This window comes from Schistocerca nitens, chromosome 7, assembly GCF_023898315.1.
Source record: "Schistocerca nitens isolate TAMUIC-IGC-003100 chromosome 7, iqSchNite1.1, whole genome shotgun sequence".
Classification (NCBI taxonomy): Eukaryota; Metazoa; Arthropoda; class Insecta; order Orthoptera; family Acrididae; genus Schistocerca; species Schistocerca nitens.
Window position 1 is genome coordinate 226,288,049 of NC_064620.1, and position 22,247 is coordinate 226,310,295.

Genomic DNA, 22,247 nt, shown 5'->3' on the forward strand with positions numbered 1-22,247 from the left:
AGTCTGGACGATCAACCTACGTGCATTTTTTTTCCTCAAATGAGTATTTTATTTACAGCCTAAATCGTTCTTAAATATTGAACCATACCCCTGATGCCAAAGGTGTACACCTGGCTCCCATTCTTTGTATGAGGGGTGTATCTCACTTCTTACACCAAGCCCTGCTATAGTTGCTCAACAAAAGGTACTTGTCCAGATACAGTTTGTGAAATTTAATAGCTGCTTTTAATAAAACTGTATAAAGGTTCACTAAATGAAAGGTAATTATAAAGTGAATTAGTTTTATTAGAGTGTGTGGTGACTCTTCTTTTACACATGTACGAAAGAACAGATATCACATATTCATATAATTGAGTCACCTTGATGAGCTACGAGTTGCCACCTTCAGTGTGAATGCACCATCAGGTTTGACCTCCTGTGGGAATCTCAAAATAGTGAGCATGGAGGACATGCATGGGGACTGCAGATAGGTGATGCTAGATGGGAGTGTGGGACAGCCGAGGGGCATACCGAGATAGTTCGACTAATTGTGATAAACACTGTCTGGATGGTGCAGTGGTTGATGCAACTGCCTAGTAAACAGGAAATCCCAGGTTCAAATCACGGTTTGGCACACATTTTCACTCAGCACATCAGACTCAGCATTACGTCCAAATGCAACTGACATCAAGAGTTTCTACACTTTTCTTTCCTTTCTCCCCCCTCCACCTTCAATTTGCAAAATTGAATTAGCTTGATCAGAAAATGATTGAAATGAAATGGACGGTGTCCATTAAAAATTTACAAGTACAGAAGAGACTCTCACTATGAATTCCCACAACTGAATCACCACGCAGTAAAGTTCAATATTTTAGGAAATGTGCAGGAACTCTACCTTTAATTCATGTGACAGACCCATAAACAGAAAGTCCTGATGGGCCTTATATTAACCAAAGTAAATGTAAATAAATGCTGCTAAACAAGTACAAGTCCTACAACCATAAAACCAAGTTCAAGTTCCAAAGTATTAAGGATATTTCAGTTCTAAATCACTATCAAACTGCCCAATGGTTGTTCAAAGTCATGGTCTGAAACTCTCTCGAGATTTTCTATCATCAAAACTAGCTGTAAATTCAGCAAAAGTTGGAAACACACAGAAATATTTCTTTCACCTGAAATTGTACAGCCTCATACCATGCATCACTTACAAGTCTCAGAAAATGACTATCAGTGACACAACTCCCATACATAATCGTTTGATGTCCCACCAACTTGTACTGACCAATTGTGCCTATTTTCCACAGTTTACATGTGCTCGTTGTCCACAAGTTTTCTCCCGTGTTTCACAAATAAGTAATTTTAGTACAACATTTAAATGTACATTAGACACTAAACCTGTAAGTGACATACATCAAAAGATCTGTATTTTGACGCTGCTCACTTTCTGATCTTTCAAATGTACTTACAATACAAGATACTTAAGGAAGCATAAGACTTACATCTTGAGACAACAAAAGACACAAAAATATAAATAACAAATCAAATGAAATTACTACAACATATATGGCCACCTTAACTTGGGTACGCTCTGAGCTGCTCTGCTCACACCATCGCATTTTTGTGGCCATTTTGGCTCCGTTAAACAATTCCATATTTTGTGATGAAATCCTTATAATGTAAGTATGTCATTTCTACAAGCCACTATCCCAACTATCTGCTACAAATCACCATTTACGACTATTTCATAGCTGTACACATTTCTGCACAACAATTCTCTACGTTTTTTTGCACAAAATTGTGAAACGTATTCCAGTTTCCACATGTTTGGTCGTACAGACAAATTTGATAATGGTATTAAGAGTTTTCTGTATGTAGTTTTAATGTAGGTCACTGGGATCATGAAGATCATGTAGATCAATGTACTCTGTAATTCACTCACAGCACCTAATGAGAAGTCCATGTGAGGTAGCCAGGTGCTAATCTGGCCCTTCTCCCAGCAGCTGGACTTTCAGAGACCTTGTGCAGTTGAGTAAACAAACATGCACAAACTCTTCATCTCTTCACAAATGCCCACAGCCTTCACCTCATACCAACTGACCCAACCAGCAGCTTACCACGTGACCTGTCATTACATGCATATCAAGCAGCGACTGAGAAGTGTCCAAATGGGTGTCAACTCACATGAGATGGGAAAGGAAGAAGCAGTCTAGTAAGTGTCAGTGCACTCCTTGTAGAATCTACACCACCTCTGATTTTGTTTAGCTTACAGACTGACGCACATACATTCTGACAAATACACAAGCATTTTGAGCTGGGAGCTGGTTCATCAAGTAACAGAGAAACAGTAAGGCCTGAAGAAAACATGACTTTACAAAAAATTGGCAACAAACCTTAAGTTGAGATACTGGTTATAGAAGAAATACGAAAACCTGGGAAGTTACATTTACTTGAAAGGACGACTAAGATAGAAATGAATGAAATGGAAATAGAATAGCAGACCTACAGCTACATGTGTAATCCACAAGCTGCCATTTGGTTCATGGGGGAGGGTTCCTGGCACCACTATCAATCATTCACTTTCTTATTTCACTCGCAAATGAAGTGAGGGGAAAATGACTATATATGGCTCTGTATGAGCCTTATTTGACTTGTCTGCCTGGTTCTTATGTGAGATGCGTGTTGGTGGAATTAGAATCATTCTGCAGTCAGCCACAAATGCAACTTCCCTTAACATTCTCAAATGTGTTTCACAAAAAGAAAGTCATCTTCCCTCCAGGGATTCCCATTTGAGTTCACAGATGACTTACATACTACCTGCATGTTGTTCAAACCTATCAGTAAAAAATCTAGCAATATGCTTCTTACTTGAAACTTTCTGCCAGATTAAAACTGTGTCCTGGACTGAGACTCGAACTTGGGACCTTTGCATTTTGCAGGCAAGTGCTCTACTGACTGAGCTACCCAAGAACTACTTACATCCCATCCTCATTGCTTCACTTCTGCTAGTACCTCAACTCCTACCTTACAAACTTCACAGGCATTCTCCTGCAAAACTTGCAAGACTAACACTCCTGGATTAGCTCATTTGGTAGAGTACTTGCACATGAAAGGTTAAAGTCCTCAGTTCGAGTGTTGGTCCAGCACACAGTTTTAATCTGCCAGGAAGTTTCATATCAGTGCACACTCTGCTGCAGAGTGGAAATTTCATTCTCCTTCTTAACTGCTTCATTCTCTTATTTTAATCTGACTTGGGGATTCCAAACAATTGAACAGTGCTGAATGGGTCACACAAGAGTTCTATACATGGTCTCCTTTTGTAGATGAGCTACACTTCCCTAGAATTTTCCAAATAAACTGAAGTCAACCATTCAGTGTCATTACACTGTCAAGCAGCACACCTCCAATACTTTATTCGAACAACCTAGGACTGACACTGTCAGATCATCAGCTTCCACTTTTTGTTTTCCCAACTGATGAAATTTCCTTGGGATGGTGGTGCCGATGAAAAATCCGTGCCATTATGTTTCAGTGCAGATTGCTTGTGATCTAGCAGCATCGAAAACTGTATGATGCACTTTTTTACATGTATAAATAAATGCACATAATCTAAAGCACCACCCACATACTAAGAAGTTTCACCACATGGAAGTAGGCATACAATATCGCCATCTTTGTACACATACTTCCATGTGGTAAAATTTCTGAGTGTGTAAGTGGTGCTTTAGATTAGTTGCATATTTATATACACATAAAAAATTGCATTGTACAGTTTCTGATGCTGCTAGATCACAAGCAGTCTGCACTGGAACATAGCAGCACGGATGTTTCATCGGAACCACCACCCCAAGGAAATTTCATCAGTTGGGAAAACAAAAAGTGAAAACTGATGTAAAATTTATCTTAACATGAACTAGCCATCTGAAGATGAACCTGCCGGTTTAAATAAATAAGTAGGTCTGTAAAAAGTGCCTGCTTGCTGTTATCTTCTATGTAAGAGTCAACCTATATTTTGTTCACAGTCACAAGCTCAGAATGTTGGATTCCGACAAAATAGCACCCTTGTCTGATGAACACTTGCTGTCCAGGACTACAAACGGTTTTATTACTTAGGAAGTCTTTGAGTCACTCACATATCTGAGGACCTCTCCATATGCTGGGATCTTCATTACCAGTCTGCAATAGGTAATGTGTCAAACACTTTCTCGAAATCTGTGAAAATGGATTCTGCCTACCGCCCTTTATCCGCAGTTTGCAGAACACCACACAAGGCAAGGGCAAGTAAAGTTTCACACAAGTGATGCTTCTCAAATGTCTCGTATATGTGAGTCAGCTGTATTTTTATTCAATTACTTGGGATTTTGTGCAGGATGAGAGATTTGTGAAAAGTGCAAGCTAAGTAAAGGGCCAATGCTCACGAGTAGTCTCTGTAAATCCAAAACAGTGCCACAGGTACCTATTACCATATCTGTGCGATCGTAAAACAACACTATGTTTGTACTATTGCCCGGCATGAACAATTTCTTAAACATAAAATTTAAAACTTTGTCTTTCCTTTCACTATCTTCTAATGCCACGCCAGGTTGGTCAAAATTGTGATGAGAAAGAGGCCTTCAACCCGCTCAGCAATTTTACACTAGACCAGAAGTTACTCATCTGCTCAGCTAGATCTTTAGCTAAGGTATGATGGTCAAAGTTATTGTACGCTTTGAGCTTCAATATTTTTACCAACACACAAATTTCTACTGACCCTTCCCTGTCAACATTTCTGCATTGTTTTTTGATCTGATACTGCAACAAGATGAAGAGAAATTTGTTAACATCGAGTATAGATTTAAGTGTCACGAAGTCCTTTCTGAAAGTATTTGTATGGAGTGTAGCTGTGTATGGAAGCGAAACGTGGGCGATAAAATAGGTTAGACAAGAACAGAGTAGAAGCTTTCAAAATGTGGTGATACAAAAGAATGCTGAAGATTAGATGGGTAGATCACATAACTATTGAGGAGGTATTGAATAGAATTGGAGAGTAGAGAAATCTGTGGCACAACTTGACTAGAAGAAGGGATCGCTTGGTAGGACATATCCTGAGGCATCAAGGGCTCACAAATTTAGTATTGGAGGGCAGCGTGGAGGTAAAAATCGTAGAGGGAAACCAAGACATGAATACACTAAACAGATTCAGAAGCATGTAGGCTGTAGTAGGTACTGGGAGATGAAGCAGCTTGCACAGGATAGAGTAACATGGAGAGCTGCATCAAACCAGTCTCTGGACTGAAGACAACAACAACAACAACAACAACAACAACAACAACTACTACTACTACTGCAACAATCTCTGTTTCCTCAGCACTTTTCACATTTTGTTATTAAATCTTAGTCTTTTCTGCTGTTAATCCACTTGCTTACCATATAGTTCACCGGAGCATGATTTACCATCAGTATATATGTTGTCCCCGATTACTCTACATCCATCATATTGTAACCAAATGATGTCCATTCATTGTCTGAGTAGTTGTTAAGACTGCTTACCAGCTCTTTACAGCAGCACTGTGATGACAAGATGATCTCTAACACTAGTCTCTATACTGACACTGTTGATAAGGTCAGGCCAGTTAGTAGCTATGGGGACGTCCTGAAAAGTAAGTCCTCTGAATTTTTAACATGAAAACTCTTTAAGCTATTCAAATAAAACAAATTTTATTAACATTCTACATCTTTATTCTTCATGTCTGCATATTTATTGCTTAACATAGTCACCCTGGCAAAGAACACATTTTCCTCAACAAGAAACCAGTTTGTTGATACTATCACTATAGTATGCTTGACTTTGTTGACAGACATAGAGCTTCATCTCTGCTTGCACTGCTTCAACACTATCAAAGCGAAGTCCTCAAAAGTGTTCTATAACTTATGGAAACACGTGAAAATTGAAAACAGGTGAAAGTTGGACTGTATGGAGGATGATTATGAGGAGTGAATCCAAGGCATCAAATTGTTGCAGATGTTGTAGCACTCATGTGTGATGTAGTACTATTATGCTAAAGGGGACAGTGCTCTAGGTGTGGACAACTCTTCAAATTCCAAACTCGATTAGATCACACCCTTTCTCATTCACTGATATAGCACACTGGCAAGTTACATACTATAATCAGGAGCCTGCTAGTGGCAGAGGGCTGTAAATATGTAGACATGAATAATAAAGATGTAAAATGTTAACAACATTTGTTTTATGCTGAAATCTTCAAGAGTTTTCAAGTAAATTTTGACGCATTACTTTTTAACATGTCATACAGTATCTAAAATATTTCCATTGTGTGTGGTTTATCTAACTAGCTGCTCAAGCAATGTGTTCAGAACTACTTGGTGAGATTGTCTGTACCACTTGCAATGAATCCATAGACATCCCAGTCTATACTCTATGGGTTAAAGTTGGCACCAATGAATACTGTATGATCGGGGTATTTCTTCACTACTGAGCATAGTGAAACACTGTAACAGTGAAAACGGGCAGCTAGTAATATTATGGTTTTTTCATCTTTTAAAAATAATATACATGAATATAATCGAAATGACAAAACTCACAAACTCATACACAATGACAATAAAACAAAGAGAAGAGGAAATGCTAAATGTAGTAATGATAAATTAAAAGGTGATCACCAAAATTTTCAGTGTCTAATAAATAAAGTGCAACAGCTAGAGGTTGAGCCAGAAGGTTTAGACAGCTCTGTTGTTTGTATCACAGAAGATTGGTGAAAAGAATCAGAAACTAAACATGAAGTCTTAAAGTCTCTTAATTTAGCAAGTGCATACAAGAGAACATCTATTAAGTGTGGAGGTTGCAGTATTTATGTAAAACAAAACCAGCCATTAAAAATTGGAAGTAATCTATCTGCAGTCAATGAAGAGAAACAGTTTGAGTTGGCAGCAATAGAATTAAGGGACCAATATCCACTAAAGGAGAGGGAAAGACGAAAGGATGTGGGTTTTAAGGGAGAGGGTAAGGAGTCATTCCAATCCCGGGAGCGGAAAGACTTACCTTAGGGGGAAAAAAGGACTGGTATACACTCGCACACACACACATATCCATCCACACATATACAGACACAAGCAGACATATTTAAATATGTCTGCTTGTGTCTGTATATGTGTGGATGGATATGTGTGTGTGTGTGTGTGCGCGCGAGTGTATACCCGTCCTTTTTTCCCCCTAAGGTAAGTCTTTCCGCTCCCGGGATTGGAATGACTCCTTACCCTCTCCCTTAAAACCCACATCCTTTCGTCTTTCCCTCTCCTTCCCTCTTTCCTGATGAGGCAACAGTTTGTTGCGAAAGCTTGAATTTTGTGTGTATGTTTGTGTGTCTGTCGACCTGCCAGCACATTCATTTGGTAAGTCACATCATCTTTGTTTTTAGATATATTTTTCCTACGTGGAATGTTTCAATAACAAAGATGATGTGACTTACCAAATGAAAGTGCTGGCAGGTCGACAGACACACAAACAAACACAAACATACACACAAAATTCAAGCTTTCGCAACAAACTGTTGCCTCATCAGGAAAGAGGGAAGGAGAGGGAAAGACGAAAGGATGTGGGTTTTAAGGAAGAGGGTAAGGAGTCATTCCAATCCCAGGAGCGGAAAGACTTACCTTAGGGGGAAAAAAGGACGGGTATACACTCACTCGCACACACACACACACATATCCATCCACACATATACAGACACATTTAAAGACAAAGAGTTTGGGCAGAAATGTCAGTCGAGGCAGAAGTGCAGAGGCAAAGATGTTGTTGAATGACAGGTGAGGTATGAGTGGGGGCAACTTGAAATTAGCGGAGATTGAGGCCTGGTGGATAATGGGAAGAGAGGATATATTGAAGAGCAAGTTCCCATCTCCGGAGTTCGGATAGGTTGGTGTTAGTGGGAAGTATCCAGATAACCCGGACGGTGTAACACTGTGCCAAGATGTGCTGGCCGTGCACCAAGGCATGTTTAGCCACAGGGTGATCCTCATTACCAACAAACACTGTCTGCCTGTGTCCATTCATGCGAATGGACAGTTTGTTGCTGGTCATTACCACATAGAATGCATCACAGTGTAGGCAGGTCAGTTGGTAAATCACGTGGGTGCTTTCACATGTGCCTCTGCCTTTGATCGTGTACACCTTCCTGGTTACAGGACTGGAGTAGGTGGTGGTGGTAGGTGCCATGGGACAGGTTTTACACTGGGGGCGGTTACAAGGGTAGGAGCCAGAGGGTAGGGAAGGTGGTTTGGGGATTTCATAGGGATGAACTAAGAGGTTACGAAGGTTAGGTGGACGGTGGAAAGACACTCTTGGTGGAGTGGGGAGGATTTCATGAAGGATGGATCTCATTTCAGGGCAGGATTTGAGGAAGTCGTATCCCTGCTGGAGAGCCACATTCAGAATCTGATCCAGTCCCGGAAAGTATCCTGTCACAAGTGGGGCACTTTTGTGGTTCTTCTGTGGGAGGTTCTGGGTTTGAGAGGATGAGGAAGTGGCTCTGGTTATTTGCTTCTGTACCAGGTCGGGAGGGTAGTTGCGGGATGCAAAAGCTGTTGTCAGGTTGTTGGTGTAATGCTTCAGGGATTCCACCTCCGGAAAGGCAACTCACTCACCCTTCACAACCTTTCCAGCAAACCTCAACCTCCTCTCATTGCACACAAACCCAGTCTCTCCCATCTACTCAACCTCCCACTTCCAGCTCCACTCCCTCCAAAACCTCAAAATACCAATCAACACAATCTGGAACCACAACACCCTAATTCAGTAGTTAACCTTTCCTCCAAACCTCTCTCCCAATCCGAAACCTCTGTCCTATCCAAAGGCCTCACCTTCAGCCCCACTCCCAGATTCAACCAAACAGCCCTCGTCAAAGATTTACTGTCCTACACTCGTACTCTCTGCTGGAAGTATCACTTTGCCACGAAGAAAAATGATCCTAATCCTACTCCTAATGATCCAACTCCCCAAGACACTATCCAAATTGAACCCTGCCTGGAACAGTTCCGTCCTCTGTCACAGCGGGACCCACCTCCTCTTCCTCAAAATCACCCTCTCCAAACCTTCCAGGAATTTCTGACTTCCAGCCTTGCCTCTCAATCCTTCTTAAAAAACCTTAATCCTACTCCCAACATCACCACTGCTGAAGCCCAGGCTATCCGTGATCTGAAGACTGACTGGTGCATCGTCATCCTTCCGGCGGACAAGGGTTCCACGACCGTGGTACTTGATCGACAGGAGTATGTGGCTGAGGGACTGCGTCAGCTTTCAGACAACACCACATACAAAGTTTGCCAAGGTAATCCAATTCCTGATGTCCAGGCAGAGCTTCAAGGAATCCTCAGAACCTTAGCCCCCTACAAAACCTTTCACCTGACTCCATCAACCTCCTGACCCCACCAACACCCCGCACCCATACCTTCTTCCTAAAATTCACAAACCCAATCATCCCGGCCCCCCATTGTAGCTGGTTACCAAGCCCCCAAAGAACGTATCTCCGCCTACGTAGATCAACACCTTCAACCCATTACATGCAGTCTCCCATCCTTCATCAAAAACACCAACCACTTCCTCGAACACCTGGAATCCTTACCCAATCCATTACCCCCGGAAACCATCCTTGTAACCATTGATGCCACTTCCTTATACACAAATATCCCGCACGTCCAGGGCCTCGCTGCGATGGAGCACTTCCTTTCACGCCGATCACCTGCCACCCTATCTAAAACCTCTTTCCTCATTACCTTAGCCAGCTTCATCCTGACCCACAACTTCTTCACTTTTGAAGGCCAGACATACCAACAATTAAAGGGAACAGCCATGGGTACCAGGATGGCCCCCTCATACGCCAACCTATTCATGGGTCGCTTAGAGGAAGCCTTCTTGGTTACCCAAGCCTGCCAACCCAAAGTTTGGTACAGATTTATTGATGACATCTTCATGATCTGGACTCACAGTGAAGAAGAACTCCAGAATTTCCTCTCCAACCACAACTCCTTTGGTTCCATCAGATTCACCTGGTCCTGCTCCAAATCCCATGCCACTTTCCTTGATGTTGACCTCCACCTGTCCAATGGCCAGCTTCACACGTCCGTCCACATCAAACCCACCAACAAGCAACAGTACCTCCATTACGACAGCTGCCACCCATTCCACATCAAACGGTCCCTTCCCTACAGCCTAGGTCTTTGTGGCAAACGAATCTGCTCCAGTCCGGAATCCCTGAAGCATTACACCAACAACCTGACAACAGCTTTCGCATCCCGCAACTACCCTCCCGACCTGGTACAGAAGCAAATAACCAGAGCCACTTCCTGATCCCCTCAAACCCAGAACCTCCCACAGAAGAACCACAAAAGTGCCCCACTTGTGACAGGATACTTTCCGGGACTGGACCAGACTCTGAATGTGGCTCTCCAGCAGGGATACGACTTACTCAAATCCTGCCCTGAAATGAGATCCATCCTTCATGAAATCCTCCCCACTCCACCAAGAGTGTCTTTCCGCCGTCCACCTAACCTTCGTAACCTCTTAGTTCATCCCTATGAAATCCCCAAACCACCTTCCCTACCCTCTGGGTCCTACCCTTGTAACCGCCCCCGGTGTAAAACCTGTCCCATGCAACCTACCACCACCACCTACTCCAGTCCTGTAACCAGGAAGGTGTACACGATCAAAGGCAGAGGCACATGTGAAAGCACCCACGTGATTTACCAACTGACCTGCCTACACTGTGATGCATTCTATGTGGGAATGACCAGCAACAAACTGTCCATTCGCATGAATGTACACAGGCAGACAGTGTTTGTTGGTAATGAGGATCACCCTGTGGCTAAACATGCCTTGGTGCACGGCCAGCACATCTTGGCACAGTGTTACACCGTCCGGGTTATCTGGATACTTCCCACCAACACCAACCTATCCGAACTCCGGAGATGGGAACTTGCTCTTCAATATATCCTCTCTTCCTGTTACCCACCAGGCCTCAATCTCCGCTAATTTCAAGTTGCCGCCACTCATACCTCACCTGTCATTCAACATCATCTTTGCCTCTTCACTTCCGCTTCGACTGACATCTCTGCCCAAACTCTTTGTCTCTAAATATGTCTGCTTGTGTCTGTATATGTGTGGATAGATATGTGTGTGCGTGCGAGTGTATACCTGTCCCTTTTTCCCCCTAAGGCAAGTCTTTCCACTCCCGGGATTGGAATGACTCCTTACCCTCTCCCTTAAAATCCACACCCTTTCGTCTTTCCCTCTCCTTCCCTCTTTGCTGATGAGGCAACAGTTTGTTGCAAAAGCTTGAATTTTGTGTGTATGTTTGTGTTTGTTTGTGTGTCTGTCAACCTGCCAGCAATTTTATTTGGTAAGTCACATCATCTTTGTTTTTAGATATATTTTTCCTACGTGGAATGTTTCCCTATATATATATATATATATATATATATATATATATATATATATATATAGAGAGAGAGAGAGAGAGAGAGAGAGAGAGAGAGAGAGAGAGGGAAACATTCCACGTGGGAAAAATATATCTAAAAACAAAGATGATGTGACTTACCAAATGAAAGTGCTGGCAGGTTGACAGACACACAAACAAACACAAACATACACACAAAATTCAAGCTTTCGCAACAAACTGTTGCCTCATCAGGAAAGAGGGAAGGAGAGGGAAAGACGAAAGGATGTGGGTTTTAAGGGAGAGGGTAAGGAGTCATTCCAATCCCGGGAGCGGAAAGACTTACCTTAGGGGTAAAAAAGGTCGGGTATACACTCGCACACACACACACATATCCATTCATGCATATACAGACATAAAAACAAAGATGATGTGACTTACCAAATGAAAGTCCTGGCAGGTCGACAGACACACAAACAAACACAAACATACACACAAAATTCAAGCTTTCGCAACAAACTGTTGCCTCATCAGGAAAGAGGGAAGGAGAGGGAAAGACGAAAGGATGTGGGTTTTAAGGGAGAGTGTAAGGAGTCATTCCAATCCCGGGAGCGGAAAGACTTACCTGAGGGGGAAAAAGGACGGGTATACACTCGCACACACACACATATCCATCCACACACACACACACACACACACACACACACACACACACACACCAAATGAGAAAGCACTGGTATGTTGATAGACACAATAAAATAAAATGGTATGTTCAAAAATGGTTCAAATGGCTCTGAGCACTATGGGACTCAACTGCTGAGGTCATTAGTCCCCTAGAACTTAGAACTAGTTAAACCTAACTAACCTAAAGACATCACAAACATCCATGCCCGGGGCAGGATTCGAACCTGCGACCAAAGCGGTCTTGCGGTTCCAGACTGCAGCGCCTTTAACCGCACGGCCACTTCGGCCGGCCTAAAATGGTATGTTGATAGACACAATAAAATAAAAAACACACAAACACACACACAAATATTCAAGCTTTCGCAACCAATGGTTGCTTCATCAGGAAAGAAGGAAGGAGAGGGAAAGACGAAAGGGTGTGGGTTTTAAGGGAGAGGGTAAGGAGTCATTCCAATTCTGGGAGCAGAAAGACTTACCTTAGGGGGAAACAACGACAGGTATACACTTGCACACACACTCGTATACACAAAGTCACACAGTTAAAAGAATGTATATAAGAACAGGAACAATTTGTGCAACTCTGACACCCCAGTAAGTTAGCCTCACCTGATTGTACTGAATAATGCTGTCAGGATACAGACTTAGCAAAAGCATCATACAACAAAATCAGAGATGCAGTTGAACAGCTTTAATGGTGATGACAGCTTCAAACTACTGGTGGTGCACCTACGTGCTCTCAGAGCTAACCTGTGTGTGTGTGTGTGTGTGTGTGTGTGTGTGTGTGTGTGTGTGTGTGTGTGTGTGTGTGTGTGAGGGGGGGGGGGGGGGGGGCGCACGTGCGCGCCCAAACGTAAAGAATGAATGAGGTGCCAATTGTGTTCCATCCTCTGCACTATGTACACCGATTAACATTTCTCATTCAGTAGTCAATTAAAGACAGTTGTGGGATTCTCCCTCTCTCCATGCCTCCCTTTGTCTCCCCTGCATCAAATTAGTGGAGGTCAGACAGCGCATTACAGTGTGTGGACTGGCCTCAGCTAAATGGCCAAAATGCCAAAACAGAAGTTTCTGTTACAGCTGCACAGTACCGAGATGTGCAAACTTTGAACACTTTCGATAACAAAAGTGAAAACATACATTCATTAAATCTCATTTCTAACTTCCTGTGACATGTTTCTCTTTCATTAAGACAAAACATCTGTCTCTTAAAAACAGACACACGTCATCTTCAACCCTCTCATCTGTTTGACATTTGCTCCTTATGCACAAAAGATTTACTGTCCATATCTGACACTCAATGTTACCCAATTCTTTCAAAACATAGGATGCTCACTTTTAAAACAAGTTGGCTCAAGTAGGCGAGCAAGGTATCAGCGAGGGCGACGTCCGTCCGGCAGCAGCGAGGCAGGAGCGCGAGCAGCGGGGGCAGCGCTGCCAGTGGCCGGGAGGCCTGCAGCTCTGCCGCACTGGCACCCAGGTCGAGTGCAGCTGCCTGCTCCTCCAGGGGCAGCGGGCAGAGTGTGCCCAGTGCCACCGCTGCCTCCGCTAGCTCCCACGAGGCCGGCCACTGTGCCAGTTGGCACGCCAGTAACTGGTAGCCACGCATCTTGCAGAACCGTGACACCTCGTCGCTGCTGGCTCGCTGCAGGTATGCCGACAGCACCTGTCGAAACGCGCAATATGTGTATGTAACCAGTAAGTCAGTTTGAAACTGCATGCCACCTTAAAAGTTTGTGCATTCAATCTTGCAATGTTATTTCTGTGATATCAAAAATAATGTGGGTACAGTTTGTTTGTGGGAAGTGCCCAATAGCTGCAACAACACACGAATTAAATGAAAGAAGAAAGTATGGATCTGCAACCAGACGTGAACCAGCTTAAACTGCAGAAGTAGTTCAGATAGTGGTGTATGAGGCGCATTAAAAAAATCGTGAATGTTCGTTTTTTGAAAAGAAGTTTATTTGTCAACAGCAATGTTATCTCCTTGAATACAGGCCTCATTAGATATATGAACCAGTGGAGCACTTTTTCCAATCCCTGAAACAATGCTGGAACTCGATTTTTGGTATAGCTTTAAGCTCTCAGTTGTGTGCTTTTAATCTCTCCTACAATTGTCACCCTTTATCATTTTCTTAAATTTTTGGAACAGAAAAGAGTCACAGGGGGCCAGCCAGGTGAATATAGAGGCTGGGAAATTGTTACAGTATTGTTTATATCCAAAAAGTAATGAACAATCCACAAAATGTGAGCAAGAGCACCATTGTGGTGTAATGCCAAGATCTGCTTCACCACACAACCTGGCATTTTTTTGGATTGCTTCATATGAGTGGAATTGAAGAGTTTGTGGTGCACTGTGCTATTAAAATCGAAAAATAGGCTGAACATAACCTTCACATTTGGCTACACTTGGCAAGCTTTTCATGGACAGATGATCCAGAATGCTTCCACTGGGATAACCGAGCTAATGCTTCACCACCTCTTATGACACATTTCCATAGTAATACATCAGCACTGACTTCATGTACCGACTCCTGAGCAATTTTCATTTGACACTGCCTGGTTCAAAATTCAAGAAATTTTGCTGTCACATACTTAATATCGAAAACATTGGAAAAACTTTCATGGCATGAGCCAGTTGATATGCCAAATCATCTGCAACTTCTCTCACTTTGACTTGGTGATCATTCATAATTACTTGTTTCACATTTTCCCATGATTTTATCAGTTGACAATGTGCTGGGCATCCAGGGTGCTAGTCACGTTCAGTGTCTTCATCGAAACCACTGTTCTGGACATGGCAGACTTGTCAAAGATAATATTTAACATTTCTAAAACTTTGTGACACTTTTGCATTTTTATATCAAAATCGATTTTTATACATCTACATCTAAAACTCTGCAAACCACTGTGAAATGCAAGGTAGAGTATACATGCCACTGCACCAGGTATAAGGTCTTTTTCCTATTACATTCATATAGAAAGCACAGGAGGAATGACTGCCTAAATGTCTCTATTCATGCTGTATGTCTTCGCAATATATTCCTAAAGTTGTTTGTAAAAACTTTTAAGCAGGTTGTCATTGGATATTCTGTGTCTATCTTCAAGAGTCTGCCAGTTCAGTATCTTCAGCATCACTGTTATCACTCTTCCATGGGTCAACCAAGGCTGCGACCATCTGTGATGCCCTTCTTTGTATCCACTAAATACCCTTTCTTAGTCCTATTTGGTATGGGTCTCACACACTTGAGCAGTATTCTACGATGGGTAATTCAAGTGTTTTGTGTGCAGTCTTCTTTGTAGACTAATTGCTTTCCCTAGTATTCTACCAATGAACCACAGTCTGCCACTTACTTTATCTGTGATTGAGCCAATGTGATCATTCCATTTTGATGCAAAATAAATAATTGCTGATACTATAAAACACATGCAACCTTGTTGATAGCTGAAACAGGCTAAGTAAATACCATATAGATACTTTCCTAACACATTTACACACACAACAATGAAAATACTGTGTGAATCAGACTAACGTAACATACAAAATTATCGTTACTTTATGGCTAGTTGCGTAGTCACCTTTAGGAAGTGAAGGATGTCTGATGCTATGGGAAACAGAAGTTTAAATTCATCTGCAAGGAATGCTGATTGTTTTGTTTAATAATAAAAACTGAGTGGAATTAAAATGGTTTGGCTAAAATTATATAAGATTCCAACACATCTGCAGCAAATGGAACACTTCTTGCATGATTTTTACTATAAAGAAAACTTCTCATATAACTCAGTGCAACGTTTTACTACGATTTCAAGTAATCTTCAGTCCTCTGTTGTGTCAAGAGCCGGTGGGATAGGCTTATTGAGACTGTGATCAAATGCAGGGTATCAATTATTTCCTAAACTGGAATAACGGTACACACTGAGTGAATCGAAAGCTGTTTGGTAAGGGAAGCTTTACACTAGGTTGGCAGCTCAGAAAAAACATAATGGGGGTTCATGGTCAAAGATAAAAATAGTATTTTTTCCTCACTTTAATGTGCGCTTACTGGCAATACTAGAACTTCCAGTCCCGAAGGCAGCAGTGCCAGTGCATGATGAGAGTGGTGCGTGAATGGGGGTAAGAAGGCAGCTGGGGCTGGGAGGGGGAGAGGTAATAGGGTAGAGGTGTGGGACAGTGAAGTGCTGCTGGTGAGCATGCAGGCACGAGGTTGAGAGAGGGTAGGGCAGCTATGTGCAGTCATGAGGCTAGACAGGGGGCAGGGGAGAAAGGGGTGGAGGTGGGGGAAGGGTCGATAGTGGGAAAGGATAGAAGTAAAAAGACTGGGTGTTATGCTGGAATAAGGGCTGTGCAATGCTGGAATGGGAACAGGGAAGGGGCTGGATGGATGAGAACAGTTACTAGCAAAGGTTAAGGCCAGGAGGGTTACTGGAACGTAGGATATATTGCAGGGAAACTTCCCACCTGTGCAATTCAGAAAAGCTGGTGCTTGTGGGAAGGATCCATATCGCACAGGCTGTGAAGCAGTCACTGAAATGAAGGATGTTATGTTGGGCAGCATGCTCAGCAACAGGGTGATCCACTTGTTTCTTGGCCACAGTTTGATGGTGGCCATTCATGAGGACAGACAGCTTGTTGATTTACATGCCCACATAGAATTTGAGCACAGAGGTTGCCGCTTAGCTTGTAGATCATGACCGGTTTCACAGTTAGCCCTGCCTTAGATGGGATAGGTGGTGATTGTGACTGAACTGGAGTAGGTGGTGGTGGGAGGATGTATGGGACAGGTCTTGCATCTAGGTCTATTACAGGGGTCTGAGCCATGAGGTAAGGGTTTGGGAGCAGGGGTTGTGTAAGGACGAACGAGTATATCATGTAGGTTTGGTGGATGGTGTAATATCATTGTGGGAGGGGTGGGAAGTATAGTGAGCTGAACATTTCTCATTTCAGGGCATGATGAGAGGTAATCGAAACCCTGGTGGAGAACGTAATTCAGTTGCTCCAGTCCTGGGTGGTACTGAGTTACAAGGGGGAATGCTCCTCTGTGGCTGGACAATGAGACTTTGGAAGATGGTGGGAGACTGGAAAGATAAGGCATGGGAGATTTGTTTTTGTACAAGGTTGGGATCATAAGAACAGTCTGTGAAGGCTTCAGTGAGGCCCTCAGTGTATTTCATAAGGGACTGCTTGTCACTGCAGACGCGACAACCATGGTGGGCTAGGCAGTATGTAAGGGACTTCTTGGTATGGAATGGGTGGCAGCTGTCGAAGTGGAGGTATTGCTGGTGGTTAGAATGTTTTATATGGACAGAGGTATTGATGTAGCCACCTTTGAGGTGGAGGGCAACGTCCAGGAAGATGACTTGATGGGTTGAGTAGGATCAGCTGAAGCAAATGGAGGAGAAGCCCTTAAGGTTCTGGAGGGTCAAGGTTTCGACTACCTTTTGTCATGCCCTGAAAGGAGAAATGTCCTGCCCACTGTCGTTCCGACCTCTCCCAGAGCAGTATTCTGCTGTCCACCGAACATACACAATATACTCATCCATCCCTATACAACCCCTGCTGTAAACCCCTTACCTCATGTCTCACATTCTTGTAATAGACCTAAATGCATCTGTCCCATACAGCCTCCCACCACCTCCTACTCCAGTCTGGTCAAAAACATCACCTATACCATCAAACATCACTGATCCCAAGCTACCTGTGAAACAAATCATGTGATTCACAAACTAAGCTGCAACTACTGTGCTGCATTCTATGTGGGGATGCCAACCAACAAACTGCCTGTCCTCATGAATGGCCGACTCACTGTGGTCAAGAAACATGTGGACCACCCTGTTGATAACATGCAGCCCAATACGACATCCTTCATTTCAATGACTGCTTCACAGTCTGTGCCACATGGATCCTTCACACAAACACCATATTTTCTGACTTGCACAGGTGGGAACATTCCTTGCAATATATCCTATGTTCCCGTAACCCTCCTGGCGTCAACTTCATTAGTCATTGTGCTCACCCATCCAGCTCCTTCCCCGTTCCCATTCCAGCACTACACAGCCCTCATTTCACCATCGCACCCAGTCTTTTTACTTGTCTCCTTTTCCACTATCGGCCCTTCCCTGCCCTCTGTCTAAGCTCAGGTCTGCACACAGCTGCCCTACCCTCTCTCAACCTCGTGGCTGCATGCTCGCCAGCAGCACTTCACTGTCCCATATCTCTACTCTACTACCCCTCCACCTCTCAGCCCCAGCTGCCTCTTTACCTCCTTCCACGCACCACTCTCATCATGCTGCTCGCAGTGTGGCTTCAGTTTCCAGAGACTGCAGTCGTGTGTGTGTGTGTGTGTGTGTGTGTGTGTGTGTGTGTGTGTGTGTGTGTCTTGTCTATTTTTGACAAAGGTCCTGCTGGCCAAAAGCTTATTTGTGACAGTCTTTTTGTTGTGCCTATCTGCGACTCAGCAGCTCCGAAATATGTTAGAAGGATTTTGTATTTCTTCTGTGCACTCCAAGACTTTTTTTGTTGGCAAGAGTAAATAAAATCCCCTCCATTTTCACTGTTTTCTAATAGCATGGCTTGTAAATCATGAGGATTGTACTTCTTTGAGGAGATGGTTGTCCATGGGTTGGACTTGAAAAGTGAGAGGATTTTATATGATTGGGCGTGACTCAGGGCTGGGTAGTGATGCTGTATGTTCACTTGAGACTCCAAGAGAATTAGAGGCCTTTAACTAGGCTACTGTGATTTAGGTTGGCTATGGTACTGAAGGTCAGTCATTTCAGTCTGAAGCAGAGACGGAACTGGACAAAAGGCTCTGGACCCTATCGTGAGGATTTGGGTCACAATTACAGGTCCAACTGGGCCCTGCGGGGACACTTGGTAAGGAGGCAAAGCAGGGTTTTTCAGACAGGAGGGATGATTGGTGACACAGGTAATTGACCACTAAGGCCTCACTAGATTACTCCACCTGAACTACAACTTCCTATATCTGATATGTCATCACATTTCCCTAATATTGTACCTAAATCATAGTCTATCACCCTCAGTGGCAACCCTAACCTTCGAAATCTGTATGACATTGCATAGCCACTGTCCCTATCCACCATTCTTCTCTGTGCAGTTGTTTCATGTGAGAAATCTGGCACACACATCCATAGACTACCATGTATTTCAATCGCACCACTGGCACATTACATGGCAGTACCCAGCTTTCTATATAAAGGCAACTGAGTATTATTCTTTCCACTTTTAATTCTCTCTTACTCTTTTAGTCCATCATTTCCCCTCCATTAGTTCACATATTATTTCTGGATTGAAGCTGGCACAGCACTTGCTCACCGATGACCGTCTCTGATCCCTACTCTGTGACATTTCCCTTCATCTCCACCTACCTTCCTCTGCATAACAGGGTGGTCCCTCGTGGTCTAAGGGCTGAATGTTCTGTTCCTCCCTGGCAAGATCTCTTTTCCTTAAAGAAAGACCCTGTTCTTCCCAAAACTGTAAGTACTGAGATCCCTTGCAATCACATTTATGTATAAACGACAAATGTTGATCTATAAGAACAGAGTTCAATTTCCCAAAAACAGACAATGTGACTCTATATGGTAATCGCACACATGTAAGGGTCCATATTGGATTACATCCCTTCATACAAGGGGTGTTCAATAAGTAAGGCAACTTTTTTTTTCCGAAAGCAGTTTGGTACTATTTAGGACTGCAATATACCATACTTTTCCCCACTCTTTTGGCTACAAAACCCAAATTTTCAACATAATCTCCATTCAATGTGACGGCCTTATGCAACCTTGCTGGGAGGGCCTCTATGCCTGCACAGTACCTCTCTACTACTCGACACTGCAGCCATTGTCTTGCTGTATCATTAACCTCCCCAGTCACCCACGTACTTCTTTCCGTGGAGTGAACCCTTCATTGAGCCAAAGAGATGGAAGTTAGAAGGTACGAGATCCAGGCTGTGGGTGGATGTGGAAGAACAACCCACTGAAGTTTTATGAGCTCCTTTCAGATGTGCAGACTTGAGCGAGTCCAGTTGAGCAGCGAGGTGTCTGACTGTGATCCTCTGATCACCTCAAACGATAAGTGTTCACACGTTCCAACACTGCAGGAGTCACAGCTAAGTGCAGCCAGCAGGTACATGCGAGATCGGACAGGTTTGCGTGACCTTATAGCGATGATGACAGATGACTCACCCAACAACTCACTGTACTTTTGTTCACTGCCAGGTCCAAGTGCCTATGAATATCTATAATGCTCTGGTCTTCTGCAAAAAGAAACTCAGTGACAGGTCTCTGTTTGCAACACACCTCCATTACAGATGCCATTCTCTAGGCTATGTATAGTGCTGCCAGCCATCGGAACTTCATAAAACTATAGGGGCTGAAGTGGCACCTCACGTTGGCCCACAACAAGTTCCACATTTTTTCAAGCAAAACTGGTTGAGTAAAAGTATGTGTTGCATTACTTATTGAATGCCTCTGAATTACTACTACTACTACTACTACTACTACTACCACCACCACCACCACTACTACTACTACTACTACTACTACTAGTATTATTATTATTTCTTTACTTTCTCAGACGTTAAGTCTGGTTAAGAATGGAAAGTGACGCGGACCTTGATCAAGTGTCACTTCCTATTAACTGTACGGTATGTGTTATATTGCATTTAGGAACTTTCGGGTAATTGAACATGTTGGACTTGAAAAGTGAGAGGATTTTATATGATTGGGCGTGACTCAGGGCTGGGTAGTGATGCATTATTATTATTATTATTATTATTATTATTATTATTATTCATTATCACCACATTATTGTTAACACTAAAACAGATGTAACAATGCAAAAGCACTCAAATGGAGCACCTGACTGTAACTAACCTTCACAACGGCTGTCCGAACTCTAACATCAGGATGATTTGCAATGACAAGCAAAGTGTCAGCACGCACCACATGGTTCAACACCTGTGGTGCCATGTTGTCAGGAAGTACCAGTAGAACATCCTTCAGTAGCAAGAGAAGGCCCTCCATCACAAGATTATGACTATCACTCGACACATGTTCATTTGTTCCATTATTCATTTTCTCCTGAAAATAAAATTGTGGACATCAGTATCAATTTCTTTTTATGTTATATACATTACGACAAGTTAATTGGGTATATTTAAGAAGAGTTTACTTTGTAATCAGAAAAAAAGATATGAACAGATTTTGTTATTCACTTCCACACTGGGTCACCTAAAATCTGCATTCTCAGTTGTGTGAGACAATCTGAACCAAATCTCCTATGTCGTACAATCAGTCACTACAGATATAATTCAAAAAATACAGATTTTTCTCTTTTACGACCCAAGACAAAAAAAATGTTGCAGTACTTGAGTACCTAATGAGCAATACCTGTAAAGAAGTTTCTCAAATTATAGATGAAAAATCTGTGGTTTAAGGTGGTATTTTTTCCTGTTGAAAGTCTTCACCAAATGAATAGTGCTAACATTTCTGCAGAATAATAAATCACTGTCATTGTCAACTGAATAATTTTTGTCTATTTTTGTCCAAATGACATTTGTCACTCCCTTATTTAGTCCAGTTATTAACTAGAAATCCCATGAACTGGGACTGCAGTTTTAGAATTCCCAGATGTTTCTGAAATGCCAATAAAATCTTACCATACTGCCATCACAAATCATTCCATTTCTGGACTAAAAATACCCCTCAAAGTCACAGGCAGTTAACAGGACACAATATAGAGAAAACAAGTTAGCATACTTCAACATTTTAATGTAAGATGGCAACACCAAGTTTTTGCATAACATCCCATACATGCCAGTTAAAAAAACTGCCTTACATCTGCCTTGACCATTAGGATTTTAAATATTCAGATTAATTTTTTGACTGATCAGCTTGTGATGCCAAAATGCAGATGTCATCCACTACTCTATTGGCTTCATTATTTACATTGGTTGGTTGATTGGTTGATTTGGCATTAGGGGACCAAACAGCGACGTCATCTGTCCCATTGGATTAGGGAAGGATGGGGAAGTAAGTCAGCTGTGCCCTTTGAAAGGAACCATCCCAGAATTTGCCTGAGGCAATTTACGGAAATCACGGAAAACCTAAATCAGGATGGCCGGATGCGGGTTTGAACCGTTGTCC

General features: G+C 42.8%; 1 protein-coding gene across 1 annotated transcript in view; it reads right to left on the reverse strand.

Annotated features, from left to right (window-relative positions):
* LOC126194954 (lysosomal-trafficking regulator) overlaps window positions 1-22,247 on the reverse strand; it is a 304,398-nt gene that overhangs the window by 200,785 nt on the left and 81,366 nt on the right. The window contains exons 11-12 of the mRNA XM_049933343.1: window positions 20,976-21,182; window positions 13,420-13,749 (exon numbers count right to left, since the gene is read on the reverse strand). Of these exons, the coding sequence (XP_049789300.1) occupies window positions 13,420-13,749; window positions 20,976-21,182 (537 nt within the window). The remainder of the gene's footprint in view (window positions 1-13,419; window positions 13,750-20,975; window positions 21,183-22,247) is intronic.